General features: G+C 36.9%; 2 protein-coding genes across 4 annotated transcripts in view; one reads left to right on the top strand and one right to left on the bottom strand.

Annotated features, from left to right (window-relative positions):
• The window catches only part of TUBE1 (tubulin epsilon 1), a 19,930-nt gene extending 8,303 nt beyond the window's left edge, over positions 1 to 11,627 (top strand). Inside the window, exons 6-12 of the mRNA XM_022554637.3 lie at positions 1,708 to 1,829; positions 5,173 to 5,360; positions 5,580 to 5,755; positions 6,570 to 6,710; positions 9,548 to 9,688; positions 10,328 to 10,502; positions 10,821 to 11,627. Coding sequence (XP_022410345.1) covers positions 1,708 to 1,829; positions 5,173 to 5,360; positions 5,580 to 5,755; positions 6,570 to 6,710; positions 9,548 to 9,688; positions 10,328 to 10,502; positions 10,821 to 10,979 — 1,102 coding nt within the window. The 3' untranslated portion in view covers positions 10,980 to 11,627. The remainder of the gene's footprint in view (positions 1 to 1,707; positions 1,830 to 5,172; positions 5,361 to 5,579; positions 5,756 to 6,569; positions 6,711 to 9,547; positions 9,689 to 10,327; positions 10,503 to 10,820) is intronic.
• Positions 1,337 to 23,381, bottom strand: CCN6 (cellular communication network factor 6). 3 transcript variants are annotated; one of them, XM_089921950.1, is made up of 4 exons: positions 21,598 to 23,374; positions 17,499 to 17,741; positions 14,019 to 14,212; positions 1,337 to 12,972 (listed from the first exon to the last, which is right to left on the bottom strand). In XM_089921950.1, exons 1-4 carry the CDS (start codon positions 21,899 to 21,901, stop codon positions 12,691 to 12,693), a joined length of 1,023 nt encoding a protein of 340 aa, XP_089778076.1. In that variant the 5' UTR covers positions 21,902 to 23,374; the 3' UTR covers positions 1,337 to 12,690. The 3 variants fall into 3 exon arrangements, with proteins under 3 accessions (XP_089778076.1, XP_022410356.2, XP_089778077.1); XM_022554648.3 differs by lacking the exon at positions 1,337 to 12,972 and adding an exon at positions 15,442 to 15,505 and having other exon boundaries at positions 14,177 to 14,212; positions 21,598 to 23,381; XM_089921951.1 differs by lacking the exons at positions 1,337 to 12,972; positions 14,019 to 14,212 and adding an exon at positions 14,940 to 15,505 and having other exon boundaries at positions 21,598 to 23,381.
• Between the last annotated feature and the right edge of the window lie 151 nt (positions 23,382 to 23,532).

Genomic DNA, 23,532 nt, shown 5'->3' with positions numbered 1-23,532 from the left:
ACCTTTTTTTTTGTTTTTTAGATTCCATATATATGTGTTAGCATACGGTATTTGTTTTTCTCTTTCTGACTTACTTCACTCTGTATGACAGACTCTCGGTCCATCCACCTCACTACAAATAACTCAATTTCGTTTCTTTTTATAGCTGAGTAATATTCCATTGTATATATGTGCCACATCTTCTTTATCCATTCATCTGTTGATGGACACTTAGGTTGCTTCCATGTCCTAGCTATTGTAAATAGTGCTGCAGTGAACATTGTGGTACGTGAGGCTTTTTGAATTATGGTTTTCTCAGGGTATATGCCCAGTAGTGGGATTGCTGGGTCATATGGTAGTTCTATTTTAGTTTTTTAAGGAACCTCCATACTGTTCTCCATAGTGGCTGTATCAAATTAAAAGTTCTAAGTATTTTTATAAACTGTTCTCTTACCTATAGTATTTGACTCTGTCAAAGTTTTCCCATCAGTCAGATTTAATAGAATTGATAGAGATGCAAGCCAGACCAGTGTCCCAGCATTCAAGGTCAGTCTGAGGCTATATTTGGCCCTTAAATATATAATGGTCTCTTCTCCTTAATGGGAAAAAAGTTCCAACAGTGATCATTTTAAAGTTTACATTGACACTGGTTTTGCTGTTTTTTAAAAAGTAAGTAGGTTCTTGTTTGCCAATCTAATATTTGTTATTTAAATTATTTGCAGTTAGTCCCTTAGGTTTATAATGTGTAATATTGTGTAATTTTACTAAAGCATGAATTTGAGTCTTGTGTTCTGGGAGACTTATTTGGGGAGAACCAGTCACTAAAATAAGTGAGTCCACCTAACCATCCAACCAGCTTTCTCTAATTGTCATATAACTTATTCTGCAACTTTTGAGTTACACCTGACTACATGTTGTGTGGAAATCGTTCTTACATTTCAATTCATCATAATAATACTTGCAAATTTGGGCAACCAAAAAGGCTTGCAGAGCCTCATGAATATCAGTTTTCTACTGTGTGGCATTTCATCTAGTAATAACATGATATGACCAATATTTTTTTCATGTTTTAAACCAAAGTAGGTCAGTTTAAAATTTTTTATTTTTATGTCTTTCTAGTTGACCACGTTCTGCTTTTTAATACGTGAAAGACAGTGCAATCATTTTACTTTCAATGAAGATGAGAAAAAACTAACTAAAAACTTGTTTTGTTGTAATTATACCTTAAGAGCAGATAAATTTTAAAAACCATAGTTTAGGGCTTCCCTGGTGGCACAGTGGTGGAGAGTCCGCCTGCCGATGCAGGGGACACAGGTTCGTGCCCCGGTCCGGGAAGATCCCACGTGCCGCGGAGCGGCTGGGCCCATGAGCCATGGCCACTGAGCCTGCACGTCTGGAGCCTGTGCTCCGCAACGGGAGAGGCCACAGCCGTGAGAGGCCCCCGTACCGCAAAAAAAAAACAAAAAACATAGTTTAATATCCATTGATAATGAACTATTTTATCAGGATATTTGAGGATTATAGGTATATATATTTGTTAAATTATCTTCCTATATCCTTGAGATATCATAATATGATTTATTGATGTTAAACAGGAATAGAATTTACTTACTACAGTAAAAATACTTTTTGAAGCTTATCTATAGTCTTTTCATTTAGTTCAGAAATAATAAAATCTTGAAATAATAAATGCAAGGATTTTTTTTTAATCTATATTCTTTTTTCCAGGGCTGTGGGTCACAAAGTGTTTGGCAGTCTTTATCAGGAACAGATTTTAGAGAAACTCAGAAAGTCAGCAGAGCACTGTGATTGTTTGCAGTGTTTTTTTATAATACATTCCATGGGAGGAGGTAAAATTATTTATTCATTTGTCTATAACAATGTGAAAATGCAAGTGAGAATTCATTTTGCCAACATGTCTTGTTTTCAGACCTTTGCTTAATAAATACAGAACTATCAAGAATTAAGAGTATGTTTATGAATGTATGTACATAACAGCTTTTTATCTTAAATTTTTGTCAAATTGTGTCACTCTGACCATTTTTAAAAAATTTAAACCCTTTTAAAGAGTCAGTAGAAATGAATCTGAAAAAATTTTTTCTTTTATCTTTAGTAGAAGGTAGATTTCAATATAAGCTTTTTGGGAATGCTGCCTTTCTCCTAAGAGCTTGCTTGTGCAGTTTCATATGCTGACTAGAACTAAGTATTTGTGGCATATTCATAGATACGTTTGCAAAAGAATATCAGTACCCTTTCCTTAACCACCTTCAATCCTTTCTTGTGTCCAATAAGAGAAATAAGTAAAAGAAATCCTCTTAGTCAACTCCCTTAAATCATTCCTTACATGGTAATTAATCACCTTGACCTAGAATAAATGATCTGCATTGCTTTCTTTCCCAGGGAAGCCTGTACCTTGCAAGTGAAGTATTTTGCTCCCCTGTTCCATGAAGTAGAAACATATCATAATTTGATAATTTCAAAAGAGAATTAGCCTATTTTAAAAGAAAACTTTGCCATGCTTTTTTCCTCCAAGCTGAGATTAAGATTTTTATAGTCAGCAGGTTATGTACAGTTGACTTTCTTATACATATCTGTTATTCAGTATGATAGCATTTGAAAATTAAAGTTAAAATTGCTATGAAACCATGCCTTTAGAAGACCATCATAATCATTAAATTAAGAAACTAATTTTCAGGGCTTCCCTGGTGGCGCAGTGGTTGAGAGTCCGCCTGCTAGTGCAGGGGATGCGGGTTTGTGCCCCGGTCCGGGAAGATCCCACGTGCCATGGAGCTGCTAGGCCCGTGAGCCATGGCCGCTGAGCCTGCGCATCCGGAGCCTGTGCTCCGCAACGGGAGAGGCCACAACAAGTGAGAGGCCATGTACCGCTAAAAAAAAAAAAGAAACTAATTTTCTTTATACTGGTATAATTAACCTGCAGATTTTGAGTAAGTTTTCAAAAAAAACCAATTTGATTTATAGTTCATTATGGTGCTTTTTATATATCCCTCTATTACTAAGAATCTCAGTAGACTGTACTTTATTCATAATTCACTGATGGCAAAAATACTTTAAATAATAAGGCTAAAAATGAAGTCTTTTCCCACATCTAATCCCTAATCTCTCTCCTCACAGATAATCAAGTTTGCCAGTGTCTGTCCTTCCAGATATTTCCTGTGCCCATTGTGTGTGTTTTTACATAAACAAGATCATGAAATACATACTATCCTGTAATGTTTTCACTTTAAATCTTTCCTGAACATCTTTCATCAGCTCTGTCCAATTGTGAGAATATGTAATAATTTTTGAAGTCAGTTCCTCATTGATGGATGTCAAGTTATTTATGGTTTTTAGCTACTACATAAAATCCCCAGCGAACATCTGGTACCTATATCTTTGTTCATTTGTGCCACAATAGCTGTAGGCAGTATTCCTAGAAAGGAAAGTGGAACCAAAGAATATGTACATTTTAAGTTTGGGTTGATATTACTAAATAACCTTCCTACATTATTGCATCAATCCGTATGATTAGCAGCAATTTATAAGAGTTTATTTCCGGGCCTCCCTGGTGGCACAGTGGTTGGGAGTCCGCCTGCCAATGCTAGGGGACGTGGGTTCGTGCCCCGGTCCCGGAGGATCCCACGTGCCGCGGAGCGGCTGGGCCTGCGCGTCCGGAGCCTGTGCTCCGCAATGGGAGAGGCCACAGCGGTGAGGGGCCCGTGTACCTCAAAAAAAAAAAAAAGACTTTATTTCCCCACACTGTCACCAACGCTGAGTATTATGAGACAAAATCTGTCTAATACAATATGTTCAAAATTATATTGCTTTAATTTGCATTTTTTAATTAGAGAAAAGGTTGAGCATCTTTACATCTATTTGCCATTTGATTTGAGTTACAATTTATATCCTTTGCTTATTTTTCCATTGCATTATTCATATTTTTTTGTTGTTGATTTGTGACCCTCTTTATTAAAGAAATTTAGTCCTCCATCATGTTTGAAGATTTTTTCTTAGTTTGCCTTTTTATTTTGTTTGTTTTTATATATACATATATATTTTGTTTATTTTTAATGGAATCAAAACTATCTTCTATAATGGCTCTGGTTTTTTATAATGCTTAGAAAGTCCTCATTAAAGATTAACCCAAAAAATCTCCCTCGGTTTTTTTTTTTTTGCGTTACGCGGGCCTCTCACCATTGCGGCCTCTCCCGTTGCGGAGTGCAGGCTCAGCGGCCATGGCTCATGGGCCTAGCCGCTCCGCTGCATGTGGGATCTTCCCGGACCGGGGCACGAACCCATCATCATAGCCTTTTAATATTTATCCAAATGGGGTTAGAGCATTATTGGCTTATAAACTTTTTCTCATCTGGACAGCAAGAAATACGTTTTACATTACAAACCAACACACACACAAACATACACAAACTAAAACAAAAGATTATTTACCCACACTATATGTGACATACTAATATTTCTGCATTTCATTTAAGAAAAGAAAATACTGGTCCTAACCTTATAAATTAGTTTCATAGGCCACTGATGGTTCACAAGCCATAGTTTGAAAAGCACCAGGGTAAAGAATTCCAGTTTTCTCTCTTAGTTCTTAAAAATATCTGAATTTATATATATGTAACTGTGTGTCAGAAAATTACCTTAATGAAATTCTTAGAGTTTCTGCTTTTAGATAGATAGTAAAAAGGTTTCCTCTTTGAAACTTTTGTAAATTCAAGTTGGTCATGCTTAACTTTAAATTTTAACTCAGCATTTAAGTTGCTTAACGTCATGGTAGTGTTCATCATTAAGATTATATAGGTGCTGCACTAAAGATGTCAAGATGGTTTGTTTTTTCTTAAGTTGCTTAACATCAGGTGTAGACTAAATACTGTCTTAGTTGCATTTTTTACTCTTCAGTCAGTTCTTTTGACATCATAGAGATATAACTTGAATGTAAAAAAGTGTAAAATATAGAAAGGCCTCTCATCATCACAGTCAGACCCAGAGGTTGAATTCATGACTTTAAGTCTCACTACCTATATTGTCTTCATTTCTTTATCTGAAATTAATTAGTTAATATATAATCACAGGAATAAGTTGAAAATTGTATGTCTTTAATACATAGGTTTTTAACACAAAAACAGAATTCCGTTATATTCTGAACCATTTATGCTGTTTTCTTTTTGAAATCTTAATCTTCAGGAACAGGATCTGGACTTGGCACATTTCTTTTAAAGGTGCTTGAGGATGAATTCCCAGAAGTATACAGATTCGTGACTTCAATTTATCCTTCTGGTGAAGATGATGTCATAACCTCGCCTTATAATAGCATGTTGGCAATGAAGGAACTTAACGAGCATGCAGACTGTGTGTTGCCCATTGACAACCAAGTAAGAAATGGCATTGTAATTTATGGACATATTATGTATACATTCAATCCTGTGTTATGCTTATGTGTGTACGTGAAACAGTCTCTTCACTTTTCAGCCTTCCCATCTAAGAGAAAAAATAAGTTTAAATTGCTTTTTTTTGTCTTTTTCTTCCTGGTAGAATGTCATTTATATCCTCTCTTCTTAATCGCTTCTCTCCCAATATTTTTCCCTTAAAAGTCTTTATTTGACATCATTAGCAAAATTGACCTCATGGTGAATTCTGGAAAGCTGGGTACAGCTATAAAGCCAAAGAGTCTGGTTACTTCAAGTGCTGGAGCTTTTAAAAAGCGGCAGGAGAAACCATTTGATGCAATGAACAACATTGTGGCAAATTTGCTGCTCAACCTAACAAGGTAATCCGTTTGACAGTGTACTTAAGGGCAGTTTAAAAATTTCCCTTGCTTTTGATAATGTTTTGCAGTAGCATTTTTTAGTTATTCTGAGTTGTAGAAGCTTTTTTAAAAACTTTATTTAAAATAAAGATTTTAGTTTGTCTAGTGTTTTCAGATCTTGGAGTGATAGGCCAGAATTTTATTTTCTCTGACTCCAGAGGAGCATTTTATTTTCCCCAGGTACGTTCCATGGAATATTAACAGATGTTAAATGGTAAAGGGTTTTGAAGGAGATACACTTGAGAAACACTTGGTTAGACAAAAACAAACTTGGTTGTTTTTGGTTTTTTTTTTGCTGCGAAATGTCTTAACCTTTTAAACCAGCTAATCTATACCTCTTTATTAGCTGGTCCAAAATATTTCTTCGACTTTGATCTAAAAAATTGCTTTGGCATTATTATATTCCAAATTGTAGAGCATGTAAGCAAATCCCAGGGGAATTTAGTAAGGTTTATAGAATAAATAACTGTTGAACTGTATGTATTTAATTCAATCTAAAGTCTGTTTTAAGTAAGATTTTTATGTAGGTAATTAGCAACTGTAGAGTGGTTACACTTCAGATAATCCTGAAATAAGAATTGCTGTAGATGTTATGTTATATTTTGATTATCTTTATACACGATGTTCATGATACTAAATTTCACTAATACAGAAAAAAAGAGCATATATTCTCTAATGGAGTACAGCGTACGAAAGGATGTAGGAAAGTGCCTGCTGACTAAATCAAGCTACATTAAGTTAAATATTTTTCATGCTTTAATGTTAATTTTTTTAGCTCTGCAAGGTTTGAAGGATCCCTTAATATGGACCTTAATGAAATCAGCATGAATTTAGTTCCTTTTCCTCAACTGCATTATCTTGTGTCAAGCCTAACACCTCTGTATACACTGGCAGATGTTAACATTCCTTCTCGAAGGTAAGATGTAGTAACTTTATTCCAATTACTTGAGGGCTCAAATTACTTTAAAAACAAACACATTTTTAAGAGAAAAGTTTATAATAACTAGTTATTTCTTCATACCATTTTCTTTGTGAGAATTATATAAAATATAGGTGATGACAGCCATTTTTCCATTAAGTGAATGCTTCCTTGTTTAGAAGTCATTGTTTAAAAATGTCAGTATTAAACTATTTGAAATTAAATCTAATAACTAAATTTTTAAGCTTATGAAAATTAATAAAGATATAATTTTTATTGAAAAAGATTTAAAGGCTTTGAAGTCTGATGTACTTAAATATGAATGCTAATTCTATCATTTACTAGCTACAGAACCTTGGGCAGGTGACGAACTTTTAGTTTTTCTCATCTTTAAAAATGAGAGTCAGAGTACCTACCTCATAAGCTTGTTGGTATATTAAATAAGAGTATCTTTTAAAGCTCTTACCCCAGTCTAGCACCATAGAGGGTTTACAGATATTACTCTATTATAGCTATTATGTATCACTTCCAGAACACCTTGTTTTATAACTGTGTCATTTTTAAGCATAAAACTTACATCAATTTACTTAACAAAAATGTAGTTGAAACATACTCTTATCATATACAGTGATGATGAGCTTGAAAAGGTCACACTGACATTCACAGTTGACTGAGGGAAAAGGTCTTGTCAAACTCTGCTAGAGGAAATTATGTAAATGATAAAGTAAAAACTAGATTACAGATCTTTTTAATAGTTTAAATTTTGGCAACATAATTCTATACTGTGGGAATGTCACAGTAATACTGATTAACTCCTATTTGAGCAAGTAACAAGTAACTGACTATGCCAACTAATAGGTGCGGTCTCTTTCTTTGTGGGATGCTGATGAGCTTAACAAGTTAAGTGACTTGCATAGTTTATTGAACATGGAAATCAATCATTAAATGATTGCTTTTATTATCAGCCCAGCATATTAAAAATGAGTATATTTAGTAGAAGGTACACCTTTAATGTGAACACATAGAATGTAAATTGGTGCTAAACTATTTACTGTACAGTAGTGATTATCCAGACATTTAAAGTTACTCCTTAAAAAAATAAAGACATGTAATTGCTAATTAAATTCAGCATAATTCTGCTTGGTGTGTGTGTGTGTATACATTTTTTTTTCTTTTTGGTTGTGCTGGGTCTTAGTTGTGGCAGGTGGGCTCCTTAGTTGCAGCTTACCAGCTCCTTAGTTGTGGCATGCGAACTCTTAGTTGCAGCATGCATATGGCATTTAGTTCCCCGAGCAGGGATTGAAACCAGGCCCCCTGCATTGGATGCGCGGAGCCTTAAGCACGGTGCCGCCAGGGAAGTCCCGTGCTTGGTATATTTTGATAAAAATAATAGTGTCAACATTTAAAATGTTTATTTATATATTTATAGCTTGTTGCAGGTTTGTTCTGTAAGGAACCTTAAGAATGTTAGACTCTTAAGGAACTTATCACAGTGTTCTTTCTAGCTTTGTGAGGGTTTTCCTTTTTTATTTTCTTTTTGCTTCTACTGTACTATAGGTATTTCAAAGGCTGCCATATCCACATATGGACACGTTTATCCTTGAGCAAATAGTAAATTGTTTTTAAATTGTACTATTAAAAGGCATAGTTTTAAGACTAATTTCTTATTAGTAGTTTACAAACAACTGAGAATGGTTTTTGGATGTGCTTCATATTAATAAATGTCATCTAGTCCATTTTTATCAATGAAAATGACAAAGCACGTATTAGAGTGTGTATATTAAATTCCTTGTTTGTAATGTAAAGATAAATATCCCAATAACTATAAATAGCTCCTTGCTAGTTTTTATTTTTTTTTGACAAAAGAATGAGTGTGCCTACTTGTTGTATAGTGGTTCTTAACCTTTTCTGGGTTTCCTTGACTTCATAAAAATGCCCAAAAACACATACACACCAAAATTTTGAGCACAGTAGAGGATTCATGAATCCCCCAAAGCTCACAATCCACTAAGAGAGTCCTCTATCCTTCTTACTGTAGAAGAATCAGGATAGAATGTAAACTCCATTAGAGTCGGAAATTTTTGTTGTTGTTCACTGCTGGGTCTCTTGCACCTAGAATAGTGTCTGGCACATAATAGGCATTTAGTAAATATCTACTGAATGAATAGGCAGCATAGTGTAATGCATCTAATATGACCCCAGACTGGGGTCATATTAAAGGCCTAGGAGCCTGCGTATTATTAGATATAAACTTCATCGGTCACTTTTATCTTCCTCTCTTTAGAGGAATGATAAAAGAATGAAGTTAAAAGACTTCATTCACTTAAAAGCCTCCCTTTTCAGGAATAGTAGTATAGAGTAGTGTCTTTTTTGGAGAGCCTAACATTGTCCTTTGATAGCTTCCTCATTATTCCTAAGTAATTTATGATATATTTTATAGACAAAGTAATCTTAATGTAGTAGGTTTTTAATTAGTTTTGATAGTTCTGATACTACGAAGTAGATAAGCATACTGAACTAAGTAAAAATGACACAATTTTCAGAAATTAGTACTACATAGAGCTCACTAATGATGTCAATATTTTGTAGCTACCTGAAATCAGGTATATATAAAATATATTGCAGAAGCTTTTTATTCCCCTAAAAAAAAATATTGCGTGATTTTCTCTCATATTTATCCAGATTGCTTTGAGGAAATGATAGCTGAGTTCAGAATATATTTGTGTGTGAAGTTTATTTACCTGTAGATGACTGTCTTTTCATTTTATAGTTACACATAGAAGAAAGATGTAGTACAGTATTTTGTATAAACAGTGACTGTCTCATTGTTTTAGGTTGGATCAGATGTTTTCAGATGCCTTCAGTAAAGATCACCAGCTAATTCGAGCTGACCCCAAACATAGTCTCTACCTCGCCTGTGCCCTCATGGTTAGAGGGAATGTACAGATTTCTGATCTTCGCAGAAATATTGAAAGGTTCAATTTTATATTTTTCAAGATAATGTTATGTGTACTGTTTGTAACAGTGTAGCATGTAGTTAAGTAGCACTGTGAACTTAATTGAACTGTGACTTTGAGCAAGCTACTTAGCCTCTCTGAGCCTATTTTCCTCAAATGTAGAATAAGAATAATAATAGTACAGAGTTGTTATTTATGTTAATTATGTTATGCACATTAAATGATGAGATGTTATTTTCTGAAAATGTTCAGGAAATTTAGCTATTGTTATTGTTTTTATTACCACCGCTACTACCACTACACTGCTTCTAAGTTTGTTTTACTATTTGACAGTCTTATTTTTTAGGAAAACTGCTCTATTGAATTACAAAGTAAGGAAAATTATAATACCTTCATTTCTTTTCATCCCCAGATTTCTAACGTTAAGGAATGTGTTTCTAGCTTCTTGAATCACCATTACGGCCAATTTAATGTCCCTTAGTTCACTGTTAGACTGTACCATAATACTGCTAGTATTAAAAAATAGGTAACTTACATTATATACTAAGCACTTAGAATGGTACCATTAGTAATGTCCCAGTTTAACTAATGTGGGCTGCCATAATATGGCAGATATTTTAGTACCTTAATTCTTACCTTTGAGTTTTTGCATCTCAGATTAAAACCTTCTCTACGGTTTGTCTCCTGGAATCAAGAAGGCTGGAAGACCAGCCTGTGTTCAGTACCTCCTGTGGGCCATTCCCATTCATTATTAGCTTTAGCAAACAACACATGCGTGAAGCCTACCTTCATAGAACTGAGAGAGAGATTCACAAGGCTCTACAGAAAAAGGGTAATCGTCAGTACACCTTTTTAACTATGTGTGTTTATTTTGGCTATTTAAGATGTGTGCTCAAGAATTAAAGTAACACAAATCAGGTGTGATCCTGCCTGCTATATCTTATATCTGTGTATTGATTATAACTGAAGAGGAGAGGCTTACTCAGACTCCAAATGAGAAATCTCATGGGTTTATAGGATTTAGGTTCTCATTTCTCTTGTAAAGCTGAGTGTGAACTATCATTTTAATATGAATATTTACATTATAGGATAGTTGTCTGTATTAAATTTCCTGAAAATGGTCAAGATCATTCAGTTTTTTTATTTATAGGCTCATCTTCATCACTATCTACAAATTGAAGGGATGGAGGAAAGCTGTTTCACAGAAGCCCTGTCATCTTTATCAGCACTCATACAGGAATATAACCAACTGGATGCCACAAAAAGCATGCCTGCAGAGGAGTTACCTAGACTAAGCGTAGCTGTGTGAAAAAGAAACCCCAAAGATACAATTTCTTTTTCTTAATTTCACATTTTTTGTCCCCTTACCTTTCTGTTTTAGAATTTTTGTGATTCAGAAAGGCTGATTTGTGTTTTTCATATTGGGAAGTTTTTGTCTTTAGAGTAGTTTCCATTTAATCACAGTTTGTTGATGATCCCACTGTGTGAAATTAGCCAAGTCCTAGTGCCTTGACTTTAAACATCTGTCTTCCAAAAAGTCGTGTTTTCTAAAATTGAGAGAACAGAGTTCTTCAACATTTTATTTTATTTATAGTCTCATATGTAGGCATTTATACAGAGATAATGCCTTCAATAAGTCTTGTACAGATATATTTTTTATATTTATTTATAATTTATGTCTTCACATTCTGTTTAAATTCTCCTAACTCTTTAAAAGTAAATACAGGAGTAGAAGAACACAGTATAAATATTTCTATGTAATACCCACTAACTTCAGGAATAGATTTTATTACAACTTGAGGTTTCATTTCTTCTTTGGGTAACCACTTGTTTGCACTCAAAAGAATCACAATTTACAATTATTTTAACTTGTATTAAATTATTTTTAAATATAATGTTTTTTTATCAAACCAGTTAATTTTGTAACAATAAATGTCCATGTTTTTAAACCATGCTACTTATCAGTTTTGCTTGTCCCTTTTTTTTTTTTTTGGCCATGCCACATTGCATGTGGGATCTTAGTTCCCCAACCAGGGATCAGACCTGCACCCCTTGCATTGGGAGTGCGGAGTCTTAACCACTGAACTGCCAAAGAAGGCCCACTTGTTACTATTATACAAGCAAACAGAGCATTACTAAGCTTGATATCCTCTTTGAAACTTTGCAGTAAATGACTAATAGTCTAGTGAAAGTGTTCCAGTTACTATAAATCTCCAGTTTTAGTCTTCAACATTAACTTATCTTTAATCACAACTTATATTTAAAATTCATAGGTGATTTTTCATTTAAGGAAGTAATTTTGAGCAACAATTTATTTTCAAGCCAGAAAAATCTGTTGGGTGCTTGCTTTAATGTTATTTTTTAAATTTCTTTGCTTTTCAGAGTAAGGATACTGCTCTTGGTCTTTATCTTGGAAATTAAGTTTTTTACAGTATTTGGTATAAAAATTTAGATTACAGTTGTCAACAGTGGCCAAAGAAGTTCCATTTTTTCCTTCCAAAAGAAATCTTAGTAAACTGATATTCAGGATAGGGCAATGGAAATAATAAATATATTTACAGCTTAGTCTTATTCCTAGTTAAGATTTAATCTAGAAAATCTTGCTCACCCTATAATGATTATGTGATTGGAGCCTAGGCTGTATTGTCAAAGTACAGTTTTAAAACTTTAATATGCTTTTTATATAGCTTCAACAGATCATTTCAGATTATTTTATAGAATAAAATGTTCTCTTGTAAATTGTATAACGTTTCATTATGGAATATGTAGATGGAACCAAATACTTTTGTATTACATAATTATACACTTTAAGAGCTCAATTTTAAGGTTTTCATATTTTACATATATTTTTAGGAGAACCTTTTTTAAAGCTTCTAATGCCTTAAATACAGTTACCTGAGAATAGCTAGGCATTCTTACTGTTTTAAACCAATAAGGCAGATTTGCCACCCTTTTAAAACCATTTTAAATTTTGATGTAATGACATGATTGACCTTAACTTTTTCCCCATGTGCTTGGTTTTATAGGATCTTGAGCTCAGAAAATATATCTCCTGGATCTCTGCAGTTTCTCTGACATACACAAGATGTAATCCACAGCATCTTCCATTTAAATGACCCTTCATTTGGGCAATCAAATTGAATGGTAATCATTTTAGACTTGTTAGGGACACAGCATCTTTTATCCAAGCATATCCCACAGAAAGTGGGTTTATAACTCTGAGTGCTTGAACATCCGGAAAAGACAAATTTTTCAGCTTTGACGGGTTGGAAAGTAGGTTGGCATGTTTTTCCTTTGGGGATCTGAAAAGATATATAACGTTAAGAAGTCACTCTTTAAACTTGATTACAGTAGTCCAGAAAAGCGATACTTTGTGGACTATTACATAAATACACAGATATAATTATTTTCAGGACATTAATAGTTGCCATTTAGTGACATCCAGCCCTTTCTTTTCTGCCTTTAAAATCCCCTCTCACCAGAGGACCTTGGAAGTCCTCCCTGTGCTTCCTCCATCATATTATAGGACCCACTCCCCAATGTTTTTCTGCTATCTACCCTTGACTAAGTTCCACAATAAATGAAAATTTCTGTTTTATTTAATATTAAGGGCCAAGACTTAAATTCTCTAACATGGCTCAGACAGTTTTAAGTAGATGGATAGATGAATGAACATCTTAATCCCTTTGAAATTGTCAGCTTTCTAATAAATAGGATAGGGAATAACTTAGGGATAAGATTGGTTTTGTAGCATTTCTAAAAATTACTCGAGACAGTCACAGAAGCAGGACCAGCTCTAGTTATACCAAGCAATCTTAGAGTATGTATTATTGTATCATAGTCCTTTGGCAGGTAGTAGCTAAGCAAAGCATTTTGGAAATAGTGTGGTTCCCTCTCCAAGTTGGTGATACATAAGATCAGAACTTCTCTGATGTTCCTAATGTTTTTATAATTATGATGTAGCAACCAAAATCTTTTATCAATTGCTCTGATTCCACTACATAAAATTAATATAGGAAAAAGAAGGTAGAATCTGAAAAGGATCCTCTCTGAAAAAACAATATACATGGTGGGGTGCCCCAACAAATCAGGCTGATCAAGACCCACACTAGTAAGCTGTTAACCTGTTGATTCTAGATACCCTAACATTACACCTCTCTGCTTGGTGAAATTTTTCCCACAAAGTGCAGTCAATATCTGCTTTCCTCCAAGACAGTTTGACTTTAAGAGTTATAATGAAGTGGTTTTATTAATAAACACTTCCAAAACACACACATACATAGACACACATACTTTTCAGGAGTCTCAGTATTGAATTATCATGAAGTTAAATCTACTTAAACTTTACCTTTACTGTCTTTGATATATTACTGTCACAAGGCTGAATGTAGCACAGTCTTTTCTCATTTCTCATTTCACAGTTGCTGTTTTCATTGGTTACCCTATTAGATATGCCCATCCCACATGTTCTGGAGCAAGGGGTCCACTTTGTTGCTTGCACAAGACATTTTCTTTTCCAAATAAGTGGGAGATTCCTATAAGCTAAAATAAAGGAGGAGGGAGTGCATGTGTATAAATATATATGTATTCATGTAGGTAGATAATTTTTAATCATTATTTTTAAGCTAATAGTTAATAGATCTGAACTTTATATAAAGTAATTCAGAATAAAATAAGCTTATGGTCTAATTATTCTCTTTTTCCCACTCCCCAAATTATCTGTCAATCAAGTATTACAGTGCAGTATCTTAGGAGGAATAAAAATACTTTATCTTTGAAAAACTGAGTAAAGTACCCATTTGCTTCTTTCTGCGTAGCCCATGCTCTGAGTACTAAACAAGCTTATGCTTTGATGGATATCTGCCTTTTCCCTGGTTCTTGCCTCATGCTTGATGTTATTTTCAACAGATGTTGAAACAGACATCAGTAGGATTAGGGAATTCAAGATATTAATCAGAACAAGGTGGTCTTACTGTTAAATTTCGTGATGTTAAAATCTAAAATACAAAAGTTACATTTGAGAATTCAGCTATCAATGAGACCAGTTATTTTCTTCTCCACTTTTTAAAATCTAGTCTTTTAGAAAATTCTCTACATTACACTGAACTAATCTAAATACTTATACTAAGTCATGAAAAATGTGCAATCCATTTTATTCATTCAGCTTAACTATTACATTCCCTATGGTATCAGGCCTATGGTATTCCCTCTGTTGTATAGATATTTCATATCACTTCGGAATGCATGGACGGATCTATGGGTGAGTGGGTTGGCTAGACAGAGCCCCCCCCCTCCACTGCCTGCAGCTTAGGAGAAACAAGGGAGGGGAAGGGGGTGAATAATGAAAATATAAAGAGTGCATAATAATTCTTCCATCTTCTTGTAAATCCATGGGGAGCTTCCCTCTTGTTCTGCTCATGAATGAATCAGGCACTTGGTTCATTTTAAGCAAACTACTAATTGGTTCATTGTCTCAAAGCATTTCCTTCAGGTTAATATGCATCCTAAAGTGGGTGCTTTGGGAGTAAGGTGGAGATTTGAGTCTGCAATTAACACAGCAAAATTCAGGCTACATTACTTTAAAATGTCAATTTAAAAAGGAACCACCCACCCACCCTCAAAAAAATGCCTTCTTGATAGGGAAGAGTCACTTTGAAGTATGTGCTATCTTTGAAAAAAGTGATACTTTGATACTGTTGTCAGTGTTATTACAGTAGGATCTTGCCATTGCACACAGAACTGAGGGAGAGGAAGCAGAAAAATGGAGATACCTGGAAGGTAGACAACAGTTTAAAGACCTCAGCGCAGGAAGCAGGTTAAAAGCTTGGCATGCATCTGCAATAAATAAAGGTAGGTTAGATTATCATATTACCAAGAACCCCCCTTAGAGTTAAGCCAAGAGCTGCAGTTCAGGAATTGCTTAACATTCATTAAAGGGCAAGAAAACTAGAAGAAATTTTCAAAGTACAAGTTCAGTGTTTGGTGAGCAGTGAGAAAAGCATAGGGGCATTATGTCATTGCATGCTTCCTGCTGACCAAGCAAAAGCTAGATTCCAACCGTAGACTGGAATTAATTAAGAATATAAATTACTATCACAAATATATCTTAAAGTATGCGTGTGTCATTGTGCTCAACTTTGAAAGCAAACTCCTGTTTGGGCCCGTAAGTACAGTTTCAAAGTGAAGCAGAGGAGAGACATTAAACTGAACATATACTTCCTTTTAAACATATCTAGGCCTATATTTTAATTACCAGGGAACACTTGGGAGATTTTCTCATTTTTTGTAGCAAAGTACTGACCACTAAGAATGACCATCTGACGCCTCCTCCAACCAGGTTCCAAGTGAATCCACTGAAACTGCTCTGACTTCACAAATGAGACCAACTTGACCTAGACCCAAAGGCCTGGCCTTGGGGACAACTGCTGTTCTACGGTGGTCTCACCAGGGAGGTTCACGCATGGGTTCTAAGAACTTAACACTGAGTCACTAAGATCCAACGCAGAAAATCAACTGTTCTTGTACATTTGTTAAAAAAAAAAATTTGGCTTATATTTTCCAAACTTCTAGAGCATTAGCAGTATCATGCGGTTAGCTGAAAACCGGGGATGGTGAATGCCGATTTGCCGTAACCTGTTAAAGTTTTTTGAATTGGCATAATTGGAATCCCAGAGGATGTTCCTTTAAGAATTCGTTTTTACAGACCTAAGACTCATTTCTCTGATTATAGTTGCTTTTATTAACTATCCACATAAGTGAATTTAGGAGTCTTTAGCATACATAAGTATTCCATATTTCCATGGCACCTTTCATTTACTAAGCTCCAAATTTCAAGAAAAAGGCATTCTTAATTTCTTGATGAAAGCACAGATGTGAATAATAACCAGGCATAAATATTGCCCCTTTTTGAGTCCTTCCTCACCTGTGCTTCATCTGCTGGCATTTTTGAAACTCCTGTCCCCAAAAAACCCTGGCACCTAAATAAGATGCTAGCTTAGAGCAGACCAAACTATAAGGTTTGTGAATATACTGATGCCAACTGTAAATGGCTAGGTGCTCCAGATAAGTAATAAGGATTCTCATTACAAGTTTCTGGCTACACACATACCTGGGTAACCTACTTAAAAATGCCTGTGTGCACATTTATTTAGAGAAGTTGGTAACTGTTAAGCTTCATTTTCAGTGAATGAAAGGGTAATTTTATATTAGTTTTATCTGTTTTTAGAAACGTTTACAAGTCAACGTACCCTCAAATATTTTTGATCATAGCCTTCCATTTCTGCTTTTACCATATGGAAAAGTTGCCTTTGGAAATTTTTGGAACTGGATGGTTCGTACTTCTTGCCCATAATAGAACAATACAGATAAAAGTTTTTCCAGGCCAGGGTACATGTGGATAATATTTGGTCAGTTTGCCTGAGATGAGGTTAAATGGAAATAAGTAGAGGTAGTTAGAAGAGTTTTCCTGACCTAGTAGAGCTTTCAAAAACTGGAATATTTGGGGAGTTCCCTAGTGATCTAGTGGTTAGGATTCAGTGCTCTCTCTGACGTCGCGTGGGTTCAATCCCTGGTCAGGGAACTGAAATCCCATGAGCTGTGCGGCCAAAAAAAAAAAAAAGGAAAAAATCTAAAACATTATAAAGTTCCCTTTACAGATACTCAGAGCATACCTGCCTGAGGTAGAGACCGAGTATGATGGCACACTCAAACTAAATCTCACACTGATCACCAATCAGTAAGTACCTACTTAGTTCCTATGGTACATAAAAGGAACATGAAAGAAAACCAGGCGAAGTCATACATGAGAGACAGTTCTACTTATCAGTACCTGGCATTGTTCTGTAGCTTGTTGACAGCTGCTGTTGTGATGACCCCAGGCCACATTTTGACTGATCAGTCTTCTTTCCACCTTTAGCCCTAGAGCAGTGCCTGTCAGCCGGCTTTGGTATGAACAGAGGTGTGCATCCAATGGCCCCACTCACACAGAGGCAGCTAAACAGGGGATTGGGCTGAAACACTTGGCCATTATGATAATGTACCCTGTTGAACTCACATCCCACAGCTACAAGGTCTGAAAAGAGAAAAGAGCAAAATCACCAAAGAAGCCATAACTGATAGTCCAGACTTCCAGTTATAAACCATAGAGGAAATTGCTATCTCCTTTATGAAATATAGTTCTCATTTTTTTAGGCCACATCTGAAACCTCCTTCACAGAACATCTGTAAAAAGTGAAAATGAGGGCTTCCCTGGTGGCGCAGTGGTTGAGAGTCCGCCTGCCGATGCAGGGGACATGGGTTCGTGCCCCGGTCCGGGAAGATCCCACATGCCGCGGAGCGGCTGGGCCTGTGAGCCATGGCCGCTGAGCCTGCGCGTCCAGAGCCTGTGCTCCGCAACGGGAGAGGCCACAGCAGTGAGAGGCCTGCGTACCGCAAAAAAGAAAAGTGAAAATGAGACATTTTCATTATATCGTAGATTATCAGCCCTGAGTAGTCACCTTCAAAATTAAGACCCTGGTCCCTGTTCTTGAGTAAAGTTAATAGAAAATCACTATGAGTATAGCACTGGGATAATGACTGTAAACCTCAGAGCTGGGTTGATGGCTGGTGAGACAGACATCCCCAGATGCCCAACAACAGGCTGGGATATATTCCTAGGGAGTTAGGATAAGTGAAAGGGTGAAGAAATCATAATTTGTTTACAATACTGCACAGTAGCTGATGACCTTTCACAGAACTGGAAGGTCAAAACCTTTTCAGAATACTAAGATGTGACTGACTGCACTGTGTTGACATTTGTGCTGATGGTGCAAAAGCAGCAGTGGCTAAAACTGCTGCTGGCACTTCAGCGTGAATCAAACTCTACAGGTTAGTCACTATTTTTCCTTGCCATACGCTTGTACATAAATGTACTGTTTTTTAAAGTTCTTAGTTCTACCTAAGAATGTCCTTGATGACACAGTAAAAATTACTAATTTTATTAAATCTGAGTGATCAAATATACATGTCTTTTTAATATTCTGTGTGACAAAACAGGAAGTTACATAGAGCCTTTCTCTAGATATTGTACCAAAGTACAATAGTTATCTCGAGGAAAAGCACCTATGTTATTGTTTGGGTTGTGGGCCGAAGTAACCACTTTTTTAGTGGTAATTTCCCCTGAAGAAATGATTGACAGATACCTCATGGTTATTCAGACTTAGGTATTTGGCAGACATTTTCTTGAAAATCAACGAAACGGGCCTGTCACTTCAAGGAAAACAACTGACAGTACTTGTTGCCAGTGACAGAATTTAAGCTTTTGAGCAAAAATTAGAATTTTGGAAAACTTGTGTACACCACTGAGATCTTTATAGCTACCCAATATGTAGACTTTTCTGATAATTTTGGTACTAACTAATGTGATATTTTTAAATATCCATATAACCCATTGCTCCAAACTGGTATTTTCCAAATAAACAATGCATGGTATTACAAAATTATACTTGAGGAAAAGACCCATTCCAAGTGGGCCTTTGAATAGAGGAAAGTATTTTAATGTCACAGAGTCTGAAAAGTTCATTGATTTGGTTTCTGATTCCACACGATTAGCAGTGATGCAGCTAATTTTTAAGAAACTCCACTTCTCAAGTTTTAATATAATATGAAAAAAGAATATTCACAATTATCTGAAAAGTCTGTTAAAATATTCCTTCCTTTTCCAACAACGTATCTGTGTGAGGCTGGAATCCCTTCATATATCCCAAACTAAAACAACATATAGCAATATATTGAATGCAGAAGCAGATGTAAGAATCTATCTTCTGTTAGAGAGATTTGCAAAAATGTAAAACAATTCCACTTCCACTCTTCTCTAATTTCTTTGTTTTTAAAGTAAAATTTTTTCACAAATAATATATTATTCTTATTAATTTGCAATGGGTTTGTTATTTTTAAATGTATTAGTAAATATTTTTAAATTTCTAATCCATTAAATACCAAGAGGTAACTCACATAAACAAAAGCTCTTTGGGTCCTCATTAATTTCTAAGACTAAAGGGATCCTCAGACCAAAAAAAAGTTTAAAAAACATTGTTCTATAATGATGAATCAGCACATTCTCTGTAAAGTTATATCTTAAGCCTTTATAGATCATTCGGTCTCTGTTGCAACTACTAGACCCTGCTATTGTAAAGCAGCCACAGACTACAAGTAACTGAACTGGTGTGGCTGTTCTCTGATAAAACATTATTTACAGAAACAGACCGTGGAGCGGATTTGGTCCCTGAGCCATAGTTTGTGACCCCAGTTATAGATCGTCCCCACCCCCATCCTCATGGCTGTGCTCTGTTACAATACTCATCACATTGTACATAAAATTACTTGTGGAAAGATCTGTCGGACACAATAAACTTTGACTCCGCGAGGGCAGGACCTGTATCTTTTTTCCCTGTTGTGTCCCCACCTGCTGGTCACAGTGTCTAGCTCAGTAGTGGATGCTCACTAAGTGTTTGTTAGGTTAATGAAATACCTTGCCTGGCACTGTTTGGGAGAAAGGGGTATCCTGAATGCCAGAGTCTGATAGATCACGTTTTTCCTGTTGAATTTCCGTAAGTAATAGCTAACATTTTTGAGAATTTACTACATACCAGATATTGTGTTAGGTGTTTTGGGTTTTGTGTCTTCATTTCATTTGATCCTCCTAACAACTCTATAAAATAGGAAGTACATATAACTGAGGCACAGAGAGGTTAAGCAACTTGATCAAGGTCACTCAGCAGACAGAACTCAGAATTTGAACCCAGACCCTACATTCTTAACCAATATACAATAGTCAAGTGCTGACAGGGGCATCAGGCTATCAACTTGGACTGTTCCACACATTCAGTCCAACTCCAGAGATGTGCGCTCATTCCATACTTACAACCAAACTTCTGCTAGTAGTTTTCCTTCCCACTTAGACTTTTCTACAGAGTAACTTAACCACCCAGCTGACATGAGTATTTCTCTTCCCTTAGAAATTTTTTTTTTAATCCTCAATAAATCGGTATCCTGAATTATTGTCAAGGCATAGGTTTACATGGTCTCAAGCAGTCTCCAGAGCTGAGGCCCATAAAGCTGAGGATCCTGTTGTGATGTGGGGTGCCCCTACCTTCTTTTTTACAAATGTGCCTCAGTAAAAAGTACAGTAACTTGGGCTTCCCTGGTGATGCAGTGGTTAAGAATCCGTCTGCCAAAGCAGGCGACATGGGTTCGAGCCCTGGTCCGGGAAGATCCCACAAGCTGTGGAGCAACTAAGCCCATGCGTCACAGCCACTGAGCCTGCCCTCTAGAGCCTGCGAGCTCTAGGCCATGCTCCGCAGCAAGAGAAGCCACCGCAGTGAGAAGCCCGCGCACCGCGACGAAGAGTAGCCCCCGCTCGCTGCAACTAGAGAAAGCCCGTGTGCAGCAACGAAGACCCAACGTAGCCAAAAATAAAATAAATTTTAAAAGTACAGTAACTTGACGGTTAGTTGGAAAGGCTGAGATTAAAGCTGTATGTCTGAATACTAGATATACATCCTTACATTTTAAAAAAGATTATTTTTTAGTCACAGAAAAGGTTGAATTCAGATTGCTTCTGACAGTGGTAACGAAAGCTGTCATTTGTGGCACTTTAATGAGTCAGGCCGTTTACATAATTTCTCCTATTTTTATCATTAAAAGCAATTACCTGAGAAGAACTGCAAGATCATTTCAATGCAATAAAAGTAACAGGTTTCTGAATGTGTGTGTAACATCTGCTCATTTCACATGGTGTCCAGTATGAGAAGGCTAGTCTCACTGGTGCATGGAAACTAAACCCACCTCTAATTTAGTCACATTAAGCTGATTATTCCAAAGTAACAATTGCAGGCAAAAATCCTGTCTAGACTCCACATTCGCCAGCCAGTGCAGAAGGAAACACTTACATGCACACACTCCAGTCTCGTACGTAGGCCCGTCTGCTGAGTAGTCACAGTACAGCCCTTTGTGGGGGTCGCAGAGGTCAGCTTCGTTGCAGGTGTCCCCTGGTTGCCTGGCACAGATTTTACAGCATCCACAGCCATCCCTCACCAGGCTCACTCCAGGAGGGCAACTGGGCTTCTGGTGAGCGCACTGACAGGGCCAGTGACAAAACTGTTGACGATGGTGCACTTCTGCTACCTCACCAGGCCTTCCTTCGGGCGCCGTGTCTAACAGCCCAGTGCCCTGGGCCCTGCAGTAGAACTTCATTTGACAACAAAGGTGATGTTAGAAATGGTTCCTCAAACTAATTTCAGAGGTTTTCTGGAAATAGATTTCCCCCAGAGTACGAGAATACAGTGTGGTGAATTGTAATAATAATAGTATCTCTCAGTATTTGACATGATCGCTCGCTCCTTAAACTTTTCTGCACTCAGCTTCCAACACAGGACTCTTTCTCCTCCTTTCTCACTGATGGCTCCTTCTCAGTCTCCTCTGCTAGTTTCTTCTCATCATCTTCATCTCTCAACACTGAAACCCCCTGTGGGTAAAGACCTCTGAAGTAACTTCCCTCACTGCATCTCATATCTCCACCCAGGCCTCTCTTCTGAACTCAAACTGCCTACTTAACAGATCTCCACTTAGATATTTGACAGGCATAGCAAACTTCACATGACCAAAAACAAACTCCCAATTCTCCCCTCCAATCTACTCTTCCTTACAAGGAAAGGAGAGAGGGAGGTGTGTCAGAGAAGATGTGATGCTAGAAGCAGAGGTGACACGATGCTGCTGCTGAAGGGGGGCGTCACAAGCCAAGGAATGCAGGCAGCTTATAAAGGCTGGAAAAGGCAAAGGACAGATTCTCCCCTAGACTCCCCGGAAGGAACACAGCCCTGCCTTGATTTTAGCTCTGTTTCCAGACTACAGATGCCAGAACTGTAAGATAATATATCTGTGCTGTTTGAAGACCATAGCAATTTATTCAGTAGCAATAGGAAACAATACACCCCATTTTACAAGGGAGGACTATGGGGCTCTGATTGCTTAACCTACTCCAGGTCACATATCAAGTAAGTGGAAGAAGAGGGACTTACACCACGCAGGCAGCTTCCAGAGCCTGAGCTCTCAATCCTTACCTTCCTCCCTTCCCCAGGCCAGGTCTTGCCACCAACCAGCTTTGATATTGAACAGATCACTGAATCTCTGCATCTGTTTTTCCTCTCTAGCCCAGACTCTCCCCCTGAGCTCACAACTAACTCATTCATCTCTTCGGGGTATATCCCACTTTGATGTCCCACAAGCACCTCACTTTCTCCCTCCCCACAAGAAACTGCTCTCAGCTAGTCCCCATTTTAGTGAATGGTGGCATCATCCCCTGAGTTCCCCAAGCCAGGAAGCTGAGATCAACCTCACCTGTTCCATCTCCTTCATCCCTCACACCCGAAGGTCAGCGACCTGCAGGGAAGTCCAAGCTCCTGAGCACAACGTTCAGGGCCCTCCTCGGTCTGTTGCGTTCCTTAGATTCCTTAGCTTCTAGCGAGCGAAAGTGCCTGCGGTTCCCTGCATATCTGAGGCTGTTCCTTCCACCTGTAACCTTCTTCACCTGCCCCCACTCCTTCCCTGAGTTACCACCTTCTCCAGAAGACTTTCTATAACCTCTCCATGCTCCCTTTTACCTGTCGGTGTACTGAAGTTAGTGTATAAGTGCCTGTCTTCTCCACTCACCCTAAAGCTACCCAACCACAGGGACTTGAGGTTCACTTGCTGGTGTACAAGTGGCACTTAGCACAGTGCCTGGCAAGTAATTTCTGTAATTAACTCTCAATTTTTATCTGATGGAACTGAAGGCAGTTGGACTGATTCAGACATCCTAAACCTCTTTCCAACTCAAAAACCCTACA

Source organism: Delphinapterus leucas, chromosome 12 (assembly GCF_059928025.1).
Source record: "Delphinapterus leucas isolate spDelLeu-1000000601 "Yukka" chromosome 12, BTC_Dleu_Yukka2, whole genome shotgun sequence".
NCBI classification, from domain to species: domain Eukaryota; kingdom Metazoa; phylum Chordata; class Mammalia; order Artiodactyla; family Monodontidae; genus Delphinapterus; species Delphinapterus leucas.
The sequence above is the reverse complement of the archived record's forward strand: the minus strand, read 5'-3'. Positions and strand labels throughout refer to the sequence as shown.